Raw genomic sequence first — 19730 nt, 5'->3', positions numbered from 1 at the left:
GCTCTTTATAGTTGGGCTACAAATTTTTCAATTCTTTCAGTGCGACGACTTTCCGGTTTCCGAGAAGGTGGCTCTTCAGTTGGCCGGTCTGCAAGCCCAGGTAGCACTGGGCGATCCATCCAATCAGCCTAAACCGGAGTACTACTCGGATGTAGGCAGCTATCTACCGGATAGGATCTCGAAAACCCGGGAGGAGCAGTTCTGGGTACCGATTTTGGCACAAGCTCATCGTCAGTACGGATCCGGCCGTACGGAACTAACCGCTAAGGTCTTGTATCTTTCCTGTGTGATGCAGTATCCGCTGTACGGTACCACAATGTTTCCTGTTTCGTATCGGGGCTATTGGAGCTACGGAAACAGCCTGATCCTCGGCGTGAATTGCGAAGGTATCATACTGATCAAACCGGATGATAAGTTCGTGCTGTACGAGTTTCGCTACAGCGAGATCGAGTCGATCATGCTAGATCCGAGCGATAGCTTCATTACGATCAGTCTTAACCGCCATACAAACACTACGACCACTGCCGAACAGCAGCGATGCTTCGTGTTTGAAACGTCGCAGAAGAACGAGATCGGTTCGCTGATCGTGTCTTACTTCCCGGCGCTCTCCAATTGGATCACGGAGAACGAGGTCCCCGCGAAGAAAAGCAAAGGGATCACCAACGAAGATCGCGTCCGGTTGCATCACAATGTGGTTGTGTGTCGGCGTCACCTGGTGGATGCCGAAATCCTGCGGAAGCCTCAAGACCCTAGCGGTGGTTTTCTGAGGAATACACTGCGTCGATTGTCCAAGCATCGACTAGAAAAACTCCGAGCAGAGCACGGCAGTTCGATGCACGATCATGGCGAAACCTATAAAGGTTTCCCTCATGCCTACTGGGCGTTCAGCCGACAGCCGTTGCCACAAAGCTTGAGCAAACTTCCGGACCAGGAAGAGCAAGCCATGGTTCAGGTGTTCAACTCCATCCTGACATACGCTGGATTGGGACAGAATGGTACTTTGTTTTTTTTTTTTTTTTTTTTTTTTGATTTAATTTAAATTAAACCAAATAAAACTTTGCTTCGATGATTTTAGGTGAAACCGTTCAGCGTGCCGAGGATGAACACATAACCCTAATCCAGTCGATCATGGATCGCTGTATGCGTAAAGAATCCCTGCTGAATGAACTGTATCTGCAGCTGGTCAAGCAAACAACGGACCACCCGGATCCGAACTCGCGCGTTAACCTGCGCCATTGGGCTTTGCTATCGCTTGCGTGTAGTGTGATTCTTCCCCCGCAGAAAGTAGTTAGGAAATATTTGATAGGTCACTTGAAGCGATGCGCTAGCGATTTCATCTCCGAGGAAGGCAAGTATGCTCGCTTTGCGGAAAAATGCTTCTTCAAAACACAAGGAACACGCCGCCGGCAATGGCCTCCCAGTCGGGAGGAGATCGTTTGTACGATCAACCGAAGACCGATCTACGCTCGGTTCCACTTCATGGATGGGCAGTATCACTCGGTTGAGTTTCATCCGAGTTCAACCTCCCGGGAGGTGATGGAGATCGTGAAGAAAAAAATCGGTTTGCAGGAGAACGCACAAGGTAAGAGACGGTGTGATGATCATCAGCCATTCACGAACGTATGCTAGAAAACTCATGTTCATGTCATTGTCCTTGTCCCCTAGGCTATGCTATCTACGAGGTGCTAGGAGCTTCCGAGCGTAGCTTGCTGCCCGACGAGAAGGTAGCGGATGTGATGTCGAAGTGGGAAAAATATCGCACCGCAGCCGCCCAGGCGGTGCAGCAGAATCAAAGTTCGAACCTTCCTCCGGCTTGCAGACGGCAACATCATCTGTTTTTGTTCAAAAAGCATCTTTTCTGCGATCAGTACATGAATCTGGACGATCCGGTTGAGAAAGAATTGCTCTATCATCAAGTTCTTCATGGTTTGCGAACCGAGAGGTTCCCCATTTCCGAAATGGAAGCGGTGTGTTACCATTTTTAGGAAAAGAGAGGATATTGTATAATTAGGTTATTTTTGAATTTTTAGATAATGCTAACTGCCCTGCAGGGTCAGCTAGAATTGGGCGACTGCACAGACGTGGTTCAGGACTACCGTGCGATCGCAGCCCACTGTCTACCGCCACGCTTCGTTCCGAACATCCCGCACGAGGGAGTGGCCATGCATCATCAGAGCTTGCGCGGAATGACTTCGGCCGAGGCGAAGAAGTCCTTCCTCAATCTAATTCAAAGCTGGCCCTTGCACAAGGCGACCATTTTTGATGTGATGCAATCGTTCACCTCCAACTGGCCCCGGATACTGTGGCTGGCGGTAGACCAGAAGGGGCTGCACCTGCTGGAGCACCGCTCGCGCAACACACTGTGCACGTACGACTACCAGTCGATACTGTCCTTTTCGCCGAACATGAACTGCCTGATGATCATCACCGGATCCGACAAGAAGCAGTCGAAGGTGATTCTGACGACGTCACAGGTGAGTGTTAGGATTATAATTACCATATCGTTTCAGTGCCATAGCTGTTCTCGATCGACTGTTTTATAGGCCGCCGTCAAGTCAATGAAAATGTTATATGTAGGCACATTGTATTCGCGACATTTCTGTAAGATCTGTCGGATTGAGAAGATCTGGTCCGTGGTGGCACGGACTTCCATAAAACCTGCTAGGTACTCTCCCACGAACCAACTGGTTAAATGTGATAGAAGGCGGAACATGATTTGCGAGATTGCATTGATAAAGAGCTCGCTCTGCAGCCCATCTTCGCCGGCGGATTTTTTGTTCTCCAGCTTCCCGATCTCCCAACCGACTTCATGAACATTGGGGCTGGTACTCGGTTTTCTGGTGCTGGTGCTCTTAGGTCAGTTCCTGTTCAGTTTCGGCTAGCTGTATCACCATTTTGGTGTCCAGCGAAGTGGTCGACATTCCATGAGTAGGTTTCCATGTCGCAAAGACTATCTTTTCATTATTTCGTTTGAGAATCGTGTTTCTAATCGTTCTGTGCCTGTTTGTACTTGACTACTTGACTTTGTTCTTCCTTATTAACTAGCTTCCATTCACGGCTGCTTCGAATTCCCGTTATATCAGTCGTTTCTGCCGATCGTTGCCTCTACTCCTAGTGTCGGCGTTGCGGTCTCCCTGATAGTCGTGCGAATGTTGCATCTGCTGTCCTAAAGAGACGATGCGCAAAGACCCTAGCCTGAGATTTTAGGAGCTGGTTGATATTGAGCCGCGGGGTTCGGCTGTGTACTACGTGATACACGAGTTTCTCCAGATGCGCGTTAAACGCTTCTTTCTTTACATCGGGTTTTCCTTTATGAAGACTGTGAACGTTGAGGATGGTGTAGTTGTAGAACCGGCCTTTTATTCTCAACTTTTTATTGATCGCCTGGTACTTGATCAAATGATTCTACATTCTGCCTAGCACTATAAAATCGGTACGCACTGTTAGTACTGTGCCCTGCGGCCACAAATCATTTTCTCTCCTTTCCGGCAATGCTCCTGGAGCGCAATGATCCGCTGCTGATCCGTTCGAACGTTTAGCGATCTACAACAACCTCCAAGGGGACCGAGTTCCCACCGGTTCACCGATCTTCCCTTGGTTACTTGGTTGTGTACCCCAGTCGTGGAGGTAGGGATAGGATTTACTAGCTATCATACTCTGGACTACACTAGGGTTTATTTCATGGCAACAAGTACATTTTATGAACCGACAGGTGTCACGGAACCTGCTGATGTTGATGTTGCTTTTACATGCGTTATGTCAGTGCTTCCTGGCAAAATTTCATTCATGAATTGAGTCCTGTATGGTCTCATCGGTCCCGTAAAGTGCTGTAAAATGGTCTATACAGTCAAAGTGGGAAAAAGTGATGGCAACGAAGCTCAATGAGACATGAAAAGGCGCGAAACAGAAGAATTTCGCCAGTTTAAGAAAGCGAATCCTCAGCAGGGTAAAACTCACATACACTTTTGTGCAGCATGCATATATTATCTGAAAAAAAAAAAACAACATACAACCTAGCCAAGACGGACGCATTTTATGTTGACGCATTACATATTGACAGCAATTCAAAATATGAAACAGAACGAATCATAGCATGCTGCGAAATCGCTAGTTTGGTTCTGCCCGTGGTTCTGCCTCCTTCGTGATAACATCATCGATAAGGCAAGACGCACATTTGGTCTTTCTTTTTCTTTCTTTTTGTTATTGCAAGTGCAGACAATATACTGAAAAAAAAAAAGAAATAAATTCCGAGAAAATCAGATTGATTTCGATTATTCGTTAATTTTCCTCGTGACACATAATGCCGACTTCGCAGAATATAGTTTCCGCAGCAAAAATCGCTCGAATCAATTCTATGATGCGAGACGTTCCGCCATATTGATGATCATAGAACTTTCTACGCCAGATCTCACCAATACAGGCTTAGTCTGTATCCTAATAAAATCGATTTGTTTTCAACCAAAAAATCAGCTGATATTCAATTTCGAAAAATATTGCACTTATCCTAGTTCATTAGTGTAACCTGTTTTAACAAACTTTGTTTTAGTGGAAAACCAGATGAAATAAAACTAAAAATCGGCTTAAAACTTGAATAAAAGCTCGGGGCAGGAGGAAATTTTTTGTTACTACCAGCGTTTTGATTATTTGCAACCAAAATTAAACTTGTATTAGTGAAATCGACCACTAAGACTAGCGCAGATATGAAGGTCTATTCGATGTTACGAAACGTTTATTAAAGAAACAATAATAAACAATAACAACTCTGACTACGTCACAATGATAATCGCTTTGACTCAGAAATGAGAAGCGTAGGAAGAGTCCTCCACAAAAGGAACGATATTGTCATGGGCCACACTTTTTTTTAACATTGGATTCATCTGTAATTCAAATTTTCAACTGGTGTAAGCTAACAACAATTTTTTGTGTAGTGGAGGAGGATGTGCAGCAGGCTTATAATATCTGAGAACATAACATATAATCTAGCAGAGACGGACGCATTCTATGTACAACTTTCATGATATATTAGCACAATGGAATAAATAGAAGGCATACCACAGGCGACGTTCACGGCTTATACGTTTGTTAATGTTGTTGTTTCTGAAGTTCCGAAACCAAAACAAAACTGGACATGAAATCTTTCCGCCAGTGTTCAGCTCTGACCGATCGAAATCTTCGTTCAAACAAGGGCCAGCGCAGGGCCGATCAATAAATAACCGGGATTCAGTGCTTGATAGCCGATCGTATCATCGCTTTGCGGGACTAACGGCCGCGAATTAAGGATGGGGAGTTCTTCATCAAGTCCATAGGAAGCACGCCGTGAGAAATTAAATCTGCCGGATTATCTCTGGAACGGACGTGCATTCACACCGCATCTGGCACCAACTGTCGAATCTCCGCGACACGATTGCGTACCACCTGTTCATTCATTGTTTCATCTTTCTTAGCCATCACAGCACTATTTCAGAATCGGACTCTTCTCTTGATCTCCTTCAGCGGAGATGCTCGCGACTTCCTGCACAGAAGTTTGATTTCCGTGGAACGATCTTCGACAACGCTCTTCAGGTATATACAACACCAGGACGCATCTGAGAACCCGATCAACTCAAACTCCACCGAATCAAACAATTCAGTTCAGCCGATCTTTTTCCGTCACATCAACTGCATAACCATCTTCACCAAAGCCACAATTAGACCCAAAGGGCCGACCAATTTTGCGATCTCTGACAACACTTGCCGTTTGGTCAACGGTCCCGAGACACTCACCGCCGGATACCCACGAAAGAGAAAGTCATCGTTGGTTGAATTCCACGAAAGCCCCAGGACCTTCATGACTCCGTTTATTTCACTGTTTTCAAAGCTCATCAGCTTCTGCTGGTCTTGGGAGGGAACACCTTCAAGAATCTCCGGATCATTCGCGCACCATTTGTGCAGCTTGAATCCTCTCTTTCTCAGCAGTCCATCTAGATCAGCGGTTCTCAACCTTTTTTTGTTCGCGTACCCCTTAGCGATATTTTTCATATCGATTGTACCCCCTGGCCTGTAATGTTTTCGCAAAGTGGGAGAGAGTAGTGGTAGATCATGTTGTGGTAGTCGTGTTTAGGTTTAAAATTGAACTATGGTTTGTTCGATTACTACAGTCATGTTCCAAGAGCAAGATTGAAAAACAAATGAAGTATTTTAAAGAAAAATTGCTTTGTCCGCCATTACTAATTTTTTCTTTCGCGTAGCCCCTAAAGGCTTTCGAGTACCCCCAGGAGTACGCGTACCCCAGGTTGAGAACCGCTGATCTAGATCATTCCGTAGCCTTATGGCTGCGTGTCATCAACGTAGAACGACATCAACACCACATTAGAAGCATCGGGAAAGGATTCTCCTTCAACGTTCGCCACCTGCAACAGTGATCGAGTCGTCGGAAACTCTGCTGAACCGATTCCGTTTGTTACACAAAGCAATTCTATATCAACCAATAAACGCTCGCGAACTATCGTCTCTCCACACAAACCGTTGGTTTTTGGTGTGGGCGCTTTTGACCAGAGGGCTCTGACCGGTTGACGCTTTCATCAATGCATCATTGAGGGACACAACCGGTAGTCGTCTTCACCAACGCATTATGCAATACTCGTAATTTCGTCGTAGAGCTGTCCGGTTTCATTGCGCAGTGGTGCTGCAGATAATAAGCTCTGTAAGTGTCAATCTGTCCAAAAGCTTAGGCCCGGAATCCTTGTACATTTGCTTCTGTTCAGGGTGCTTATTCAATCTTTTCTCCGCCATGTACTGTTTCACCGCCTGGATTTTTGACCCTAGTAACGAAAAAGCTCTCCCAGCTGGTCTCGAGGTACGATGCTGGCATAACAAGCCAGTTGTCGTAGGTTCAAGTCTCGGCTCGGGAGAGACTGTTAGTGATAGTAGGATCGTAGCGCTGCCCCCGCAATTGTCCTGCACACTTAACAGTTGGCTGCAAAGCCTGTGTATATTAAACAGAAGGTCGAGTTCCGAATCTGGATGTAGCACCGAGGTTTTGTTTTGCTTACAAAACTGGTTATATCAAAGTTTTATAGCGCTGTTTCGGCTGTATTATGCACAATTAAACTTTGATAAAACTTATATTGTAACTTCGGCGACTTTCCCGAAGGACTGGCATCTCCACGGATAGGTAGTCTCACTACGTATCTCCACGTCTTGAGCTCGTCTTGAGCATAAGTAAACTTGAAGAATTCTTTGCAGTCGTCAGAATTTTTTAAGACGGCAGCAGTCGCAGTCCAGTCCAGTCCAGTCCAGTCCAGTCCAGTCCAGTCCAGTCCAGTCCAGTCCAGTCCAGTCCAGTCCAGTCCAGTCCAGTCCAGTCCAGTCCAGTCCAGTCCAGTCCAGTCCAGTCCAGTCCAGTCCAGTCCAGTCCAGTCCAGTCCAGTCCAGTCCAGTCCAGTCCAGTCCAGTCCAGTCCAGTCCAGTCCAGTCCAGTCCAGTCCAGTCCAGTCCAGTCCAGTCCAGTCCAGTCCAGTCCAGTCCAGTCCAGTCCAGTCCAGTCCAGTCCAGTCCAGTCCAGTCCAGTCCAGTCCAGTCCAGTCCAGTCCAGTCCAGTCCAGTCCAGTCCAGTCCAGTCCAGTCCAGTCCAGTCCAGTCCAGTCCAGTCCAGTCCAGTCCAGTCCAGTCCAGTCCAGTCCAGTCCAGTCCAGTCCAGTCCAGTCCAGTCCAGTCCAGTCCAGTCCAGTCCAGTCCAGTCCAGTCCAGTCCAGTCCAGTCCAGTCCAGTCCAGTCCAGTCCAGTCCAGTCCAGTCCAGTCCAGTCCAGTCCAGTCCAGTCCAGTCCAGTCCAGTCCAGTCCAGTCCAGTCCAGTCCAGTCCAGTCCAGTCCAGTCCAGTCCAGTCCAGTCCAGTCCAGTCCAGTCCAGTCCAGTCCAGTCCAGTCCAGTCCAGTCCAGTCCAGTCCAGTCCAGTCCAGTCCAGTCCAGTCCAGTCCAGTCCAGTCCAGTCCAGTCCAGTCCAGTCCAGTCCAGTCCAGTCCAGTCCAGTCCAGTCCAGTCCAGTCCAGTCCAGTCCAGTCCAGTCCAGTCCAGTCCAGTCCAGTCCAGTCCAGTCCAGTCCAGTCCAGTCCAGTCCAGTCCAGTCCAGTCCAGTCCAGTCCAGTCCAGTCCAGTCCAGTCCAGTCCAGTCCAGTCCAGTCCAGTCCAGTCCAGTCCAGTCCAGTCCAGTCCAGTCCAGTCCAGTCCAGTCCAGTCCAGTCCAGTCCAGTCCAGTCCAGTCCAGTCCAGTCCAGTCCAGTCCAGTCCAGTCCAGTCCAGTCCAGTCCAGTCCAGTCCAGTCCAGTCCAGTCCAGTCCAGTCCAGTCCAGTCCAGTCCAGTCCAGTCCAGTCCAGTCCAGTCCAGTCCAGTCCAGTCCAGTCCAGTCCAGTCCAGTCCAGTCCAGTCCAGTCCAGTCCAGTCCAGTCCAGTCCAGTCCAGTCCAGTCCAGTCCAGTCCAGTCCAGTCCAGTCCAGTCCAGTCCAGTCCAGTCCAGTCCAGTCCAGTCCAGTCCAGTCCAGTCCAGTCCAGTCCAGTCCAGTCCAGTCCAGTCCAGTCCAGTCCAGTCCAGTCCAGTCCAGTCCAGTCCAGTCCAGTCCAGTCCAGTCCAGTCCAGTCCAGTCCAGTCCAGTCCAGTCCAGTCCAGTCCAGTCCAGTCCAGTCCAGTCCAGTCCAGTCCAGTCCAGTCCAGTCCAGTCCAGTCCAGTCCAGTCCAGTCCAGTCCAGTCCAGTCCAGTCCAGTCCAGTCCAGTCCAGTCCAGTCCAGTCCAGTCCAGTCCAGTCCAGTCCAGTCCAGTCCAGTCCAGTCCAGTCCAGTAGTTCGTACGCTTGCTCTGGTTGAGTGAGGGAACGCATAGCGTTGGCTTTCATACTTCTGTTCGGAAACTCACCCTTTCCGGTTTTGGGTTTTGGATGTTTTGGACGAATTCCGGTCGTTGAAGTGAAGCAAACCTCTGTGCGTGTTGAAGGTCAAAAGTTACTTCGACTTTTCGGCTACTTCGAACTGTAGCTAGGCATCCTGCCAGCGGTGCGAAAATTTCCGATGGAACCAGTTATCTTCTTTCAGAGCGTCATTTAGTTCAGTCGAATAGTCCGCACATATGCGAACTCGGTCTTCATGACAACGGATGGGGCTACTCATTCCGAGAAATCCACTGGTGTGATAACTCCGAGATTTTGGAGCCGTTTGAGCTCTGCATCTACCAACGGAATGGATTGGAACGAAACAGGTCGTCTTGGACAGAATACAGGCTTGCTTCCAGGTTTGAGATAAAGCTGAACCTTTGCCGCATCATTCAGCTGGCCATCATGAGAATCATGTCTTGAATTTGCGGATGCGGTTGCTGATCAACTCTATCTCCTACCATGTTGGTAGATTCTTGAGATCCTCGTCACCAAAATGATATGTTCAAAGGTTTAAAAGAACTCGAGGGTTTTTACTACAGTATACAAGAAATAATGCATTTTTCAATTTGCTGTCAAGGATAGGGATACCATCCGTCCTGATTTAGCAGGACATGTCCTGATTTTGGAACCGATTTGGAACGTCCTGATTTATTTTTCATATTTTAGCATTTGTCCTGATTTTTCTGACTGATGCCGGGTATTCAAAAAAGTAGCAAATTGTTCAGTATTATCATCTTGACTCCGGGAAAAAACGAACTTATTTCGAAAGATTTTTTTCTTCGGTTGAATCTTGACGAGAGAAATTGTCTAGTCGTTGAAACCGTTAAACGATTTTTGACAATTGTAAAGTTTATTTCAAACAGTTTACTAGTGTTGCATTTTTTGGTATCTACTAACGCCTAATAAATCAAAGTTGAAAAATTGAATCGTTCGAGAAATACGTTAAATCTTAGTCTTTTGGCGTATTTTGAAGTGCAAATCTCAAATTACGTGTTTTATTTATTGATACCTAAAAAAATAAAATTAGATTAGGTCAAATTTTTGCTGGAAAAAAGTTGTCCTGATTTTTAACTCCGACCAAATGGTTACCCTAGTCAAGGCTAACTTTTCGCTGGTTGCCTGGATGGAATACAAAAAAAATTAACAGATGATCAGTTTTAGGAAGAAAAAAAGACATCGTTTAGACAAATCAAGTTTTATGTCGGAGAACCTCCATTATAGTCAACCTGGGGTCTCATTTTTCACAGAATTATTAACTTCACGAACAACTCCATCTGTTTCAGGCTTTCCAGATTTCCAACCTCATCCGGGAGTACATGGGAGTGATTCAGTCGCAGCTCAGCGACGAATCCCACAAGGAGAATAATGACGGAAACGCTGGGGCACCGCAGATTCCACCGCACAATCAGCCACTTCCGCCGCCACATCAGAACCTGTCAGCGGCGCAGCAACAACAGCAGCAGCAGGCGATGGAACTGCGGAAGGGCGGCCAGCGGCCTGCCTCGATGCTTCTGCGACAGTCGAGTGCTGCGCTGGTCGCACCGCAGCCAAGTTAAGTAGAGTTAAAGGTTATTTATTGAATTGAAGATAAAAATTTTAACATTAAACGCAGTTGCAGAGTATTAGTATAAAATCATTGTAGTAATATATATATATATTTAAAACAAAAAAACCGAGCGACATCCACATTACGAATCGTTTTGGTAATGGTATGTGAGCGAAAGAGACTGAAAAGGGAACTCCTGTGGGGGGTTGTTCAAAAGGCACGCAGGCTTCCTGGAGAGAAAGAATATAAAAAAAATATGATAGATCTCATTCAAGACGCATGGAAATCAAAATTTCAATAATCAAATATATCATGTCATTTTCACATCATACTGAAATAAACAAAAATCAAATGAAACACACAAGTAAAGCGCACTACGATAGTAAACAAGCTTAAAAAATGAAATAATCATAGATAATTACAAAACAAAACAGCAACAAGTTTTGATTTTCGCTGCGTCGTTGAAGTTCGGATCGTTTTCCAGTTAGAAAAAAAAAATCTCAGACTATACACGCGTTCCACTATTAGTTTTTTCGATTTTAAACGGTGCTTTGATGATCTCAGCTAGTAGAGCATTACCGTATTGTAGAGCAGAATCGATTCACAACATGCAGCACGCGGTAGTTTCCGAAGCCAGGCTTGTTAACCCCAGTAGAATAGATTGGGATCGTCCTGTGAGAACCACCTTTTAATACTCCTACCTTCGTTTATTGTTTTTTGTTTTTTTCTTAATCGATAACTTATTTTAACAATTCTTTCAAACTGTTTTTGTCAACTCAAACTGTTTCGTGAATTGTTCTGGGACTTAGGCCATTACGAGTAAAATTTAATACTTTTTTTAGTTTTTACAAACTGTGTTTACCCTTTTTTATGTCATTTTACGCTCAACTCTCTATCCTATCCATTAGATTGTGTGATATTGCGTTAGACCGGTACGTGGTGACGAGCACCTACGTGTGAAGGTGTTTTAATTTTTTATGTAAGGCAATATTTTTGGTTTTAGAATCAATTTTATTTAACAAAAATAAACTATTTATTTTAAAATTGCCAGCCATCATTATTTTCTACTACAGTTTTTAACTTAGTTGTATCTCTTTTGTAGAAAGTATCATTAAATTACTGTAATCCAAACCCTAACACTACTAACTCTTTTAATAGGTTCCATAGTCGCCAATTTATTTATGAAATCTTTAACAATTGCTAAAAACTATTAAAAATGGTTGAAAATAGATATACTATAGTTAAGGAGTAAACATACAAAAAAACGTTAATGCCGAAAGACGTATATTCTATCGAACGCCTAAGCTGGATTCTAATCAGTAGTAGAAAAGCAAAACCCTAAACTATATACATAGTATCGATGCACGATTTAGTTGAAACTGTTCCCAAGATCAGCGGAAACACCCAAAAAGCCACTAGTCAAATAAAAAAAGAACAAACAATTGTAAACCTCTAGTTAATCGCAACCAAATGAAAAAAGTAAACAGAAAAGATGCTAGTTCAACTGTGGCCCCCGTTTTCTGTAAGTAAACTATAACACCCCTTATGCAGATTAAACACCGTTAAATCAACCAATGTTATACTTGTCTAATCACGCAGAAATACACACCTACACAAAACATTGTAATCTCTCTCTAGTTGAAGCGAAATAAAGCTTATGATCATAAAGATTATCAACCAAAAAAAAAACAATAACATTGACAGAAAGCGATCGTCGCTATTTAGGTAATATTAAAACAAAACAACATAGCAAATACGTTACGAAAAATCTATCGTATCGTTTTGAATTCGACAAATAAACAAAACTGAAAGAAAACCATGTTTGATTGGATAAATTGAGAGTTGTTTTTGTTATTTGTTTAAAAAAAAAATCGAAAGTCCAAATGTTAGTTTAGTAAACCCAACTTCACCTGAAGTCGAATTAGTGTGCACTTGATAGCTGCACACAATCTTGTGTGCAAGCGCAATGGCCGCTTGTTTACAAGCAGCGACTTTCTCTTTCGTTCGCACTGTCGAAACGCCAAGTGCTGTGACTGTGTAGGTGTTGAAAGGTTGTTTTTATTCCGTTCTCCGCTTTTTGAATATCAGACGAATATCGCTTTAATAGCAAGTGTCATCAACCTCATGCTAAACTAGTGCCCTTTTATTTCGACAGTGAAGTGTTAAGGTTTGCATAACGTAGCTTTACAGTGTCTCTTCGATAACGTGAAATCGAGAATTGGTCACAACCCAACAGCGTTATGTTGATTCTTATCGCCTCGATTTGGTAGAGTTGTGTGACCTTGTGATTACTCCTCGTACGTGATACGTAACACATATAAATAACGAAGTGAAGTCATTGATGATACCAAAATAAACACCCGGCCCGTATCGGGACTATTTTGTTTCTTTCGTTGTAGGTACCTAATTTAAAAGGGAAAGCGTCTTTGAAAAATGGCTACGGAGAGTTCGAGTCTAGATAAGAGTTACTTTCAACAGTTTTGCGATTATATGAAACGAGACACAAAAGGAGTGGAGGTAACTTAATCAATTATTTTATGCTTGGGAAACGAAAGGTGCCTCAAAAAATCTTTAATCACTTGACTCAAAATTGTAAGTTGAGATAATTGATGGAAATCCAAATAGTAATATTCAGCTCTAAAGCCTGTAGTACACTCTTTGACCGAGCGTCAAATATTTGTTTCTTTTTGACAGATAAAAATTTGGTCAAAGATAATTATTTGTCATTCTCCGATTTTAACATGGGGCAAACACGGGCAAACAACAACCATGATGTCAAATAAATTTGACCATCATGTCAGAAGGTCAAATATTTGACCATTAGACAAAGAGTGTACTACAGGCTTAATATTGGTTAATTTGGTGTTTGTCGCACATTCGACTTATCGAATAATTATTATAATTCTCAGGGCAAATAAACACCACATGAAAAACTTGCCACTATTCAAATCTTTAGAAGCATTTCTTAAATATTAATTAAAAGATCTATAGTAATTTCACTGAAGCCCATCTAAAGACGGGCTTGGGCACTAAAGGGTTCATATACATTGGGCTGTCTAGTACTTCACGATATGGTTCACCAACAGGTATTGTCTTAATACAAGTTAGCTGCAATCCATTACGATACTTTTTCAGGACTTCCTCAATACTTTTTCACCTCAGAAAATCTCTCGGAGTCGGCTAGAATTTAATCTAGACCAGTTGAGTTGTTTGTGAGTGGATTAAGGGGATTAAGCCACCCCACACCCATCGACACCGATGTCAGTGTTAGAATTCTGTTCTAGGCTACCAGCGTGTTTGGTGGAGACATTATTGGGCTGAATAAAACAGCCAATAATTTAAAAATAGCTGAATAAAGTCTGCATACAGGTGAAACGGATTGCCGCAACACTCAGGTTGATTTATCAGCTGAACAAGCAAAAAATTTAGGTTTAAAAACACTTGGAAAATACTCCACGCCATGATTTAATTGTTGGCTGGTTAAGCGCTATTTCAATTTAAAAAATAGCTATTAGACAAAATCATTTAAACACTGAATAAACTGGTTGAATAAACGCTTTTTGATACTTCCCAAGTAACATTTTCTGGCTAAATAAGCGCTTTTATGACTAATCTCGTTCAGCTGGCGGCTGAACAAAAGTCGAATAATGTATTTCCAAGCGTTTAATCAGCTTTTAACCAGTCGGTTTTGGAGATCTAAATCAGCTACTTGTTACATTCGGCTTCCTAAATAGCCGAACAAAGACTTAATAAAAAATAACTCAGCCATTTGAACAATTTTTATACATGCTGATCGATTCTGTAGAAGCGATTATTCAGCTTGTAGAAAAACTTTTATATCCAACAGTAGCTAGCTTATAGTCTAAATAACCGCCTATATGACAATTCCATGGCTAATATTGTACAATCTGTCTTTCTGAAAAAGTGCTTTTTCAGCTTTATTACAGCTACGATAAATATAATTCAAAATATACTTTCGTCTTAATTGGACAATTTTTGTTGTTGTTTAAGCGATTCGAACACATCTAAATCTTTCGATTTTCAGCACTTTTGTGTATATTTCTCATCGTTCATCGTTTATTTTTATATGCGAGATTATTTAGCCAAAAAATGTTTCTTGGACAACTACGCTAGGCTCCTGCCTTCATTGAGTGATGATGTATCCGTAAAATCAAAAGTTATAGGAGCAGAGATTGCTCTAAATTCCCTTTGGAAATCAAGCAACTTACCTGACAGTATGCGCATCTTTTCACTGCGCCTTGCGTTGACTCCAGACAATATTCACTTGTTTTGTTGCGATGGGAGCTGCCCAAGGCTTGTATCTTACCAGGTCTTTCCTCCGAATAATCGTGAGAAACTTCATCATCGGATTCTTCAATAGTGACTTCAGGAGGATTGTTTGATATCTTCCCCTCTTTGGATTATGAGAGATGGGGATCACCAAAAGAATTTGACATACCTTTCAAATTTGATCAGTGTAAGGGAAACAATCTTCCAATAACGATTTTGCACGCCGGTTTGTCCCAAAGCTGGTATTTTCTATTGGGGTTACATTTCCAGCCAGAGCCAGAGTTAGAGTCGTTTGCTATCACATCTTCGCAGCTTTTGAATTAAGGGGGATTGATCGCAGTTTTTTAACCAGAATCGCTCTTTCGAAAAATATTCCCGGCCTTAGCCAACAACATACCCATTTTGGCTACGCTTATATTGGCTTGCATAAAAGAAATAACATCCAAGTCAGCAAGTACATATTGCCATGAAGGTCACCGGCCTTCTTGGATTGCCAACGTTTCTGGTCATCGCAAACAGTCAATACGATCTTGTAAGAGCTTCTCATACTTTTGATTATTTGCATCTGTGGGAATGCGAACTGCAACGAATGAAAAACGCGGCGTTTATCGAAAATCTTAATTTATTATCTTTGAGCAATCAAACACGCGTCCGTAGCTTAGGGTTACAACTCGAAGACTGCTACTCTCTCTTTCTTCTCTGTAGATGGAAATGTTAGTGATGGTTGAATTTATAGACTGGGGAAAATCTATCGCCACATGTGCCCCCCCAGTTACACCAAGAAACGAACACGGTGTCCACTTGGTGTGACTAATGTACGTCGTTCGTCCTGAGGATGTTCTAGAAGGCTTTCAGCGCATATATGAGCCGGCTTAATCCGATTAATTCCCGAGATCAAAATATCGAAACATTTCTCGTTCCTCGCTATCACCTTGTAGGGTCCTTCGAAGGGTTGCTGGAGTGGTTTTTTGACAGCGTCTACGCGAATGAATACATGGCTGCAGTCCTTCAGTTTTGGATGTACGAACGCTTTTTAATTTGTGTGGCGAGATGCTGCGGGCGCTTTAAGATCCGCGAATGTTTTGTGTAGTTTAGCAGCTAGTTCAGTGCGATCGATGTTACTTGCTGGTAAACCATAGAATTCGCCGGGAACTCTAAGCGCTTGACCGTATACCAGCTCTGCAGATGAACACTTCAGATCCTCACGATAAGCGGTTCGAAGACCGAGCAGAACCAATGGGAGCCGATTATGCCATTCTTTAGCGTCGGTACACATGATGGCGGCTTTCAACGTGCGGTGGAATCTCTCCACCATTCCATTCGCTTGCGGGTGGTAAGCTGTCGTATGAATATGGTGGACTCCCAATAATCGAGCTAATTCCTTGAACAGCTCGGACTCGAACTGTCGTCCTTGATCGGTGGTAATCGTTTCAGGGGTACCGAACCGCGAAATCCAACTAGCATAAAGCATAAAAAAAATCTCGCTCGTACAAAAAAGAGACAATGCGCTTTGCGCTACAAGTCTCGTTTCTCATTCAGTCGTTTTGTGCTGTGCGCCACATGCGAGCGAGAGAACTTGCAATACGTACGAGCCATGTCTCGTCGCATGGAATTTCTTTTGCGACGTACACGAAGATATCTCGTCTCTCAACGTAACGAGCGCGGTGCATGGGCGTTGCGCACACGAGACAGCTTGCGCGCAAATTCTCGTGAGCTCGTCTCGCGAGCTAGTTTCACATATTGCTTTGCGCTGATGGCGCAAGGAAGAAAATGATTTTGCCAAGAGGGATGCAGGCAGGAGATTTTATGTGATTTATTATTTACGGTGTTATAGGAGCTTGCGTCAGAGCACCGTTTGAATAATGAATGGTGTGTAAACTAATTCATTTGTTTATCAATTCATATGTTGATTAATCCGACTTTTGTTAACAATAATGAAGAACGTTTTGTTACCATATTTATATGTTATTATTTTTTTGCGAACGGTATAAAAATGCATGGTATTTTTAACTGAAACAAATATATTAGATGCAGAGTGTTATGTTGCTTAACGTGGAGATGCTGTGAGTTTCTGTCGTCATTTAAGATGTCATTGACTATTATATAATAGAAACCATTCCAAAGAAAATCATATTCAGTTTTGTACTTATAAGATTAGATGTGATTTTTAATTCGAGTACAAGCCTTTCGGGAGTTAAAAATAACAGAACCACTAAACCAATATAATCAATTTTATATTTTTCAATACATGTTGGGGGTAAAGGTGTTGCAAATCAGATATATGATTCTAAAGCCACATTAACTCTAGTGCGACTATATATACTCGTATTTATAGTAATCTGATCTTTTTTTGCTGTTAGGGGAATGTTACCTTGTGCAACGATGTGAACTTTTGTAATAATCTTAGTTATATTGTTTTATGAAATTTTCCCACTAATGCACCTCCAGAAGGGTCGGAGGGCTCATACTGTATCGAAGACACAAATCTTTGAGTAACTGTGGGAGACGCGTTGCTCGAATCATGTCGCTGATACATGATGCTTTCGATACCGGAGACGAAAATGCAATTCAATGCTACGGTGTTATATTATCTAGTAAATATATGTTTTATAATGTGCAACATGGTATTAATGAATGAATTTCAACCATTTCGACGTTCGATTCGTTAAATGCGGAGTGTTAATCCTAGAAAGATAGTCTGCGTCAATTTGAGTCCTAAGTGTTATCATGCCGAATGTCCTATCATCATCGAATATCCAACATTTTTGATTTGGCTGAATCTCAGCACACGTACCTGACTTAACAAACTGAATATATTTTTCGCGGGCGGGCAATTTTTTCAGACTCACGAGAATTTTTTAAAAGAACATAAGTATTTTGGAATATCTAAAATTTATCGAAAAAATCAATTTTTTGCGACGTTCAATGTGATCTGTGAGTCAAATAACTAAATGCGATGCTGAACTAAACCATGCAAAATCTTCAAAAACAACCACACAAAAATAGAAAAATTGTGGGAATCGAACAAAATGGCAAAAAGATGGTTTTTTAGTTTGAAAAATTCATTTTTTTCACAAATCACGTTTGGGCAATCTGTAAGCATTTTTCTAATGAGTCGAAATGTTATACAACATACTATAAATAAGATTATCTTTCAATTTAGGGTTGAGCACCTTGACTTTTTTAAGATCGATTATTTTAGGACGACCTAATGAATATGTACTTTGTTTTTGGCCTTATCACCAACAATGTTTTGTAGATTTAAAAATTTTAATGCTCCTGCGATAACACGATAACAGTTAAAGTTCTAATATGATTTTTTGTGCTATTGCAGATCGCAACCTACACCATTTCCGGAGTTCTTTTCGTCGTTGCCTACAACAAAATCAGACCGGTATGTTGTGATTCATACAAAGCTCTGCTACAGAAACTTTTGTCAAAAGATAAAATTTATAATTATTCCTTCTAGCTAACTCGTTTCGGCAAACCGTCGGACATCCCGAAACACTTCATCCGTGAGCAACTCCCGCAGTACGGTCGCGTCCAAAAGATCGAACCCTCCATCCAGTCCGGTCCGTTGTTAATCGTAAAACACCGACCCCCGCTAAATTTGATCTTCTGGTCTAGCAAAACGCTGCCGGTACGGGTAGCCGGCATCGACATCAACGCCAACGGTTACTCGTGGCTACAGTCGGTGGTGGTCAACCGTAAGGTTACATTTGTTCCCATCCAAGTGAACAGTGGGGCTGGTTTTGCCGAATGTAGCGTCTGCTTCCAGGAATTTTCCGCCGATAAGAAACGTCTCCGTCAGGTGGACGTCGCACAGGCTTTACTTAATCTTGGTTTCGCAAAGCTAGCCGTTCCGGCGGTGCCAAGGACGAAAATCGTCAGCAAGGATCCGTTCGAGCGGAAGGTCCAAACCTACTATCGCACGTTGGCTCGGAGTGAAAGCTACGCCAAGGAACGCCGCACCGGACTGTGGCAGCAGGCGTAAGTTTTGGAAGTGATTTGGTTCACAAGAAACTTGAAGAGACTTTATTTGTTTTCAGACTTCCTCCGAAGCTATGGCCGGTTAAAGTTTGGCAGGATGCACTTGATGGTCTAGTATTGCGCATGATGCCAAAAACGCATCGTTTGCCGGAGTTAGTGCGGTAGCTTCAATCCGTTGGTATCGCACGGTGACAACAGATTTATACACCTTACAGAATAGTATTTTCAACTCGGCACTGTTGAACAACGGTTTCGCGTTTTGAGTGCGGCACTGGACACTGGTACAGGTAACGTTTGCGTTATTTCAGGCTTGTTAATGTTTAGAGTTTTTATAAAACCATTCGCCCCGAGCGACGTGGAGCACAACGTTGATTCCTAGACGGCGTGTAATATATTTTAGCAAGGTTTTGAAGAAGCCTTAAAACACAAAAAAAAATACAAGTTTTTTTTTTCCAAATAATATTTTTATTAAAAATATTTACAAATGCCATCAGCGTGTTCGTGTGCCTGACTATCTTAACACATTTATTTTCGCTTTAACAACAGCCAACGACGAACACAAAACAACGATCCTTATTACCTTGATTTACGCAGTCTTCGAACTGGGAACTGGGAAGGTATTGTGTAATAACAAGTTTCAATTCTTGATTATGATTATCGTTATTATCGTCAGAAAGAGATGTCGGAAACAATTCTCTTGAATGGTGAACAATATTTTTGCTCCTAAAATTGAACGACACTACATGCTACTACGCGCTAGTTAGTTAGTTAGGGGTTAGTGTAAGGTTAGTTTACAAATAGATTTGCTCTTTCTGGGTTCTTTCTTGATTAGTTTATACTTGTCTAAGACTTACTGATTGTTACGTTGTTACATGTTTACTTGCAGGTTGTTCAATAAGTAGCAAAAGAAGGAAAAATCTTATTGGTTCGTAAGAGTATATGCAAGTGCTGAACTTCAGAAATAGTTATATAATTGGTTGTTGCCTTTCCTATCTTATTTC

The 19730-nt window shown here is 42.8% G+C and overlaps 2 protein-coding genes across 3 annotated transcripts in view; both read left to right on the top strand.

Annotated features, from left to right (window-relative positions):
* Nucleotides 1-12284, top strand: part of LOC129717698 (myosin-I heavy chain) — a 130574-nt gene extending 118290 nt beyond the window's left edge. The window contains exons 12-16 of the mRNA XM_055667797.1: nucleotides 41-995; nucleotides 1076-1582; nucleotides 1666-1967; nucleotides 2031-2474; nucleotides 10187-12284. Of these exons, the coding sequence (XP_055523772.1) occupies nucleotides 41-995; nucleotides 1076-1582; nucleotides 1666-1967; nucleotides 2031-2474; nucleotides 10187-10459 (2481 nt within the window). The 3' untranslated portion in view covers nucleotides 10460-12284. The remainder of the gene's footprint in view (nucleotides 1-40; nucleotides 996-1075; nucleotides 1583-1665; nucleotides 1968-2030; nucleotides 2475-10186) is intronic.
* Nucleotides 12285-12477: 193 nt separating this feature from the next.
* LOC129718520 (protein C3orf33) lies at nucleotides 12478-19109 on the top strand. Of its 2 annotated transcripts, none has more exons than XM_055669367.1 (5): nucleotides 12478-12746; nucleotides 12849-12966; nucleotides 18074-18133; nucleotides 18209-18729; nucleotides 18789-19109. In XM_055669367.1, the coding sequence occupies exons 2-5, from the start codon at nucleotides 12883-12885 to the stop codon at nucleotides 18892-18894; spliced, it is 771 nt and encodes a 256-aa protein (XP_055525342.1). In that variant the 5' UTR covers nucleotides 12478-12746; nucleotides 12849-12882; the 3' UTR covers nucleotides 18895-19109. The 2 variants fall into 2 exon arrangements, with proteins under 2 accessions (XP_055525342.1, XP_055525343.1); XM_055669368.1 differs by having other exon boundaries at nucleotides 12479-12616.
* Nucleotides 19110-19730: the final 621 nt, after the last annotated feature.

This window comes from Wyeomyia smithii, chromosome 1 (genome assembly GCF_029784165.1).
Source record: "Wyeomyia smithii strain HCP4-BCI-WySm-NY-G18 chromosome 1, ASM2978416v1, whole genome shotgun sequence".
In the NCBI taxonomy this organism is placed as follows: Eukaryota; Metazoa; Arthropoda; class Insecta; order Diptera; family Culicidae; genus Wyeomyia; species Wyeomyia smithii.
This window is presented reverse-complemented; position numbering and strand designations above follow the sequence as displayed.